Source organism: Orycteropus afer, unplaced genomic scaffold, assembly GCF_000298275.1.
Source record: "Orycteropus afer afer isolate SDZICR_OR568_19922 unplaced genomic scaffold, OryAfe1.0 scaffold00236, whole genome shotgun sequence".
NCBI classification, from domain to species: domain Eukaryota; kingdom Metazoa; phylum Chordata; class Mammalia; order Tubulidentata; family Orycteropodidae; genus Orycteropus; species Orycteropus afer.
This window is the reverse complement of record NW_006921823.1, coordinates 1765846-1770432: the sequence shown is the minus strand read 5'-3', so window position 1 is coordinate 1770432 and position 4587 is coordinate 1765846. Positions and strand designations below refer to the sequence as shown.

Here is a 4587-nt window from a genome sequence, read left to right as displayed (position 1 = left end):
AACCCAGGAGAGAGGTGGTGGGTGCTTTGGGAGGAACGGTTGGTGAAAGGGCTGGAGGGAGGCAGCATGTCTGGCCTGGCAGTAATAGGCTTTGGGTTGCTGCTGGTAATCCTGTCTTCCTCTTGTGGGATTAGAGGAGGTCAGAACATGTGGCCTCCTTGCCGTTTTTGCAACTGGGCAATCTACTTCCGTAGTGATACTGCCTCGGCAACCCAAGGAGGGATCGGTCTGAGTCAGGTCCGACTCAATGGCACATAACAACAACAACATCTCCACAGACGTAGATTGTCCAATCTTAGGCACTATGCCACAGAGCTCCCTCACTAGTGATTAAACTCAATTCACTGCTGTGAAGTCAGATCCGACTCATAGAGACCCCTCCTTGGGTTTCCGAGGCAGTATCACTACGGAAGTAGATTGCCCAAACTTCCTTCTGAGGAGTGGCTGGTGGGTTTGACCCTCCAGCCTTCTGGTTAGCAGTCAAATGGCTTAGGTACTGCACCACCAGAGCTCTCCCTCACTAGGGAAATGCAAATCAAAATCACAATGAGATGTCATCTTCTCTGCTAAAATGGAACTGATCCAAAAACCGAAAACAGTAAATGCTGGGGAGGATGTGGTGAGATTAGAAATTAATCCACTGCTAAAAAATCAACCAAATTTACTGCCGTGGAGTCGGGTCCAACACATAGTGACCCCTACTTGGGTTTCTGAGGTGGTATCACTACGGAAGTAGATTGCCCCATCTTCCTTCTGAGGAGTGGCTGGTGGGTTTGAACCACCAGCCTTCTGGTTAGCAGTTAAGTGACTTAGGCACAACAACTATGGAAAATGGTATGACACTTCCTCAAAAAATGAACTCGAAATAAAACTACCTTATGATCCAGAAATCGCACTCCTAGGTATATAATCTGGAGACATAATAGAAGTGACATGAACGGATGTATGCACAGCTATATTCATTGCAAAGAGTCCTGGTGGTGCAGTGGTTAAGCACTTGGCTGCTAACCAAAAGGTCAGCAGTTCAAACCCACCAGGTGCTCCATGGAGAAAGATGTGACAGTTTACTTCCATAAAGATTACAGCCTTGCAAACCCTATGGGGCAGTTTAGTAATACTCTGACCTATGGGGTCTTTATGAGTTGGAATCGACAGGATAGCAATATGTTTTATTCTTGCAGTACTATTCAACAACAGCAAAAAGATGGAAATAACCTAAGTGCCCATCAATAGATGAATTAATAAGCAAAATGTGATACATACATACAATGGAATACTTTGCAGCCATAAATAATAATGATGAGTCTTCAAAAAGAAAAAGTATCACTGAATCACACACAGTCACTTCAGTTTATACTGTATATATATATATACACACATTCACATATGTGTGTGCAGGGTTATAATGTACTATACTGCAGATTGTGGTCAAGCAATTTGAAAAATGCCTGACCTAGGCAATGGACAAACATGAAGATTTGTGAGCATGTGGGCTATAATCAGAATTGAATTTTTTTTTTTTTTAAATGGAGGTTAATTTGTAAATGGATTATAGATGGAGACCAATTGGAAAAGGGTTTTTGTAATCCAGAGGTTCCCAAATGGGGGCTGATTCTACCCCCATAAGACATTTAGCAATGTCTGGAGATATTTTTGGTCATCACAACTGGTGGGATGCTACTGGCATTTACCTTTATATTATTATCTTTTTAAAAGAGTTCTATGCCACACAATCTATTTATTGGTATTATTACTGGATAATTTTTTTCCAGACTCTGAATTTTTTTGTTAGAATGTGTCATTTTGTGACAGGGAAGACTTTATTTACCTAAATTATGAAGTGAGAGGACCGGAAATTTATTCATGTGTGGGCTTTCATGAGTACCAGCCTCTGCACTTAAAAATTAGGGGAAATCCCATAATGTTCCTGGATACTCATTGTGTCTATGTTGCTTTCAGCTGGGACACTGGTTTTTATCTTATTGTGTGTAACATGCTTGTAAATATGTACCTTCTCAGAGAAAGCATCTAATTGTTGTTCTCATCATAATGATATGTTGAAGCTTTTCTATGTATTGAACATCAACATGCAATGTAAGTGTTTCCTGTCATGGCAAACAGGATAAAAATGGGAAATGAGTAGACTCTGTATCTGGGGAACAATAATGTATTTGATTCAAGAGGACGGTTTTCTTTGTGAACTTTTAAACCACCTTGGCTTATGACTTAGTTTTATGCCAAAATACAATTGTATCTCCTTCTATATTTTGTAGATAGTGATCCAAACACCTGCATTAAAAATCAAAAAATTAAATGATTTAATCCACCTTCATTCACCTTAATTCACCCTTAGAAAGATCACTACAGTAGATATCTATAAAAGAAGAGAAATACTGGACTCTTGAAAATTGTCTACTAAAAGAACAAATGTGATTTTTTTTTTTTTTTTTTTTTTTTACAGAGCCTGTCTTCTTGTACAAGATGCTTATGGGCTGTTTGGTGAAGTGCACTTAGAGGGCACCTTCCTGAAGCAAAGACAGTTGGAAGAGGAGTCTTGCAGTCTAGTGGGAATGAAGATTCTGCAGAAGCCCACAAGAGAAAGGTGAGGATGCACAGTAATCACATCCAATGTGCTGCAATGACTGGGTCATTAATTACACTTTTATCATTGCTTTTATTATTAAAGACAATAATGCATGAAAATCCATAGAGTTGAGTGGAACCCAAAAAATACCTCTGGGAGAAAAACTATAATGGGCAACAAAAAATACTATGCAGGTTTAGTGATTCATATTTTGATTATAATTAAGAAGATAAAAATGTTATATATGTATATTTTAATTACAAAAATTTTTCTATAGGTTTTCCTAACTATAAAACTAAAGCAGCTTTGCATGACAGACATTTTATGTAAATTAAAATATGATTTAGAGAAAAGTTATTGCAAGACTTAAGTAAAGCCCCTAATTGAGTTGTCATGTCTTTCTGTTTTCCACAGGAAGCAACCTTGGTTTTCTGTCCACTTTCATGGTTGTTGTTGTTAGTTGCCATTGTGTCAGTTCTGACTCACAGTGGCCCATTGTCTTGCTTCTCTTGTGTTGCTATAACAGAAATACCACATTTGATAGTATGGTAGCTAAGGTTATGTGTCAGCTTGGCTGGGCCTGGTTTTGAGTTGCTAAGCAGCTGGATGTAGTGATTCTCCATAATGGGACTGGTAATCAGCTCCATGGTGGAATCTATTGGGGCGGCTGAGTAGCTGCTTTAGGGATGTGGTCTGCTTCCTGCATACAAAGAGAAGCTTTGGGGATGGTCTTGAGCTTTTCCGCACACTTGGACCCTGCATTTTGCCAAGTCTTCATTCAGCAGACTTCCATGTTTCCTGCCGATCTTGGGACTGTCTCTGGACTTGAACTAGTGTCCTGCCATGTTGTTTTGTAATCCTGGAACTATGCCATTTTATTTGTCATCCTTGGGTTTGTCAGACTCAGCAGCCATCAGCTACCTCAGTGAAAAGACATCTCCAACTCCAGTGGGCTGGGAGCAAGAGGCAGAGCTAAAGCCCAAGGTTGAGGGTCCTTCCCCCAGCTCCTAGAGCTTGGCACTTTGAACTTAGACTTCTAGCCTCCTGAACTGTAAGAGAATAAATCCCTGTTTGTTAAGACCACCCATTTGTGGTATTTTTGTTAGAGTGGCACAAGATGACCAAAACAGATGACTTAACACACAGGAATTTATTCTTTTACAATTTAAGGGGCTAGTTGTCCAAATTCAGAGTGCTGGTTCTAGGAGCTGGGTGAAGGTCCCTCAACCTTGGGCTTTATGCCAAGGGCTCTGCCTCTTATTCCAGGCCCACTGGAACTAGAGGTGTGTCCTAACTTAGACAGCTTTTGGCTGCTGAGGGTGACAAATCCAAGGTCAGAACATAAAATGGCATAATCCTAAAATCAGTAGGCAACATGGCAGGTCACTAGTTTGAGTCCAGGAACAATCCCAAGATTGGCAGGCAATATGGCAGGCTGCTGGAGATGAAGACTCAGCCAAACTGAGGATCCAAAATGTGCTGACAGCTAGAGACCTTTCTCAAAGTTTCTCCTTATATACTTTGGGCCACACCCCAGAGGCAACTAACTGATTAACTGCTCATAGCAGATTCCACCATGGAAATAATTACAGTCTCATCATGGGGAATAATGACATTCAGCTGCCAAGCCACTCACTATCACAGCCCAGCCCAGTTGATACACAATCTTAACTACCATACCCATGTACAACAGAACAAAACACTGACATCCTATGCAATCCTCATAATTGTTGGTATGATTGAGCTCATTGCCGCAACCACTGTGTCATTCTGTCTTGTTGAGGGTTTTTCTCTTTTTCACTGACCCTCTAGTTTACCAAACATGATATTCTTCTCCATGGACTGACCCATCCTGATGACATGTCCAAAGTACATGAGATGAAGTCTCACCATCCTTGCTTTTAAGGAGCTGTGTTGGATTGGGTTCTCTAGAGAAACACAAAAACCAGCAAAGTATATATATATATATTTATAGAGAGAGAAAGAGAGAGAGAGAGAAATTT

The 4587-nt window shown here is 40.5% G+C and overlaps 1 protein-coding gene across 1 annotated transcript in view; it reads left to right on the top strand.

Moving 5' to 3' along the window:
• The window catches only part of SPIDR (scaffold protein involved in DNA repair), a 737299-nt gene that overhangs the window by 595058 nt on the left and 137654 nt on the right, over nucleotides 1-4587 (top strand). The window contains 2 exon segments of the mRNA XM_042782083.1: nucleotides 2462-2602; nucleotides 3111-3127. Of these exon segments, the coding sequence (XP_042638017.1) occupies nucleotides 2462-2602; nucleotides 3111-3127 (158 nt within the window).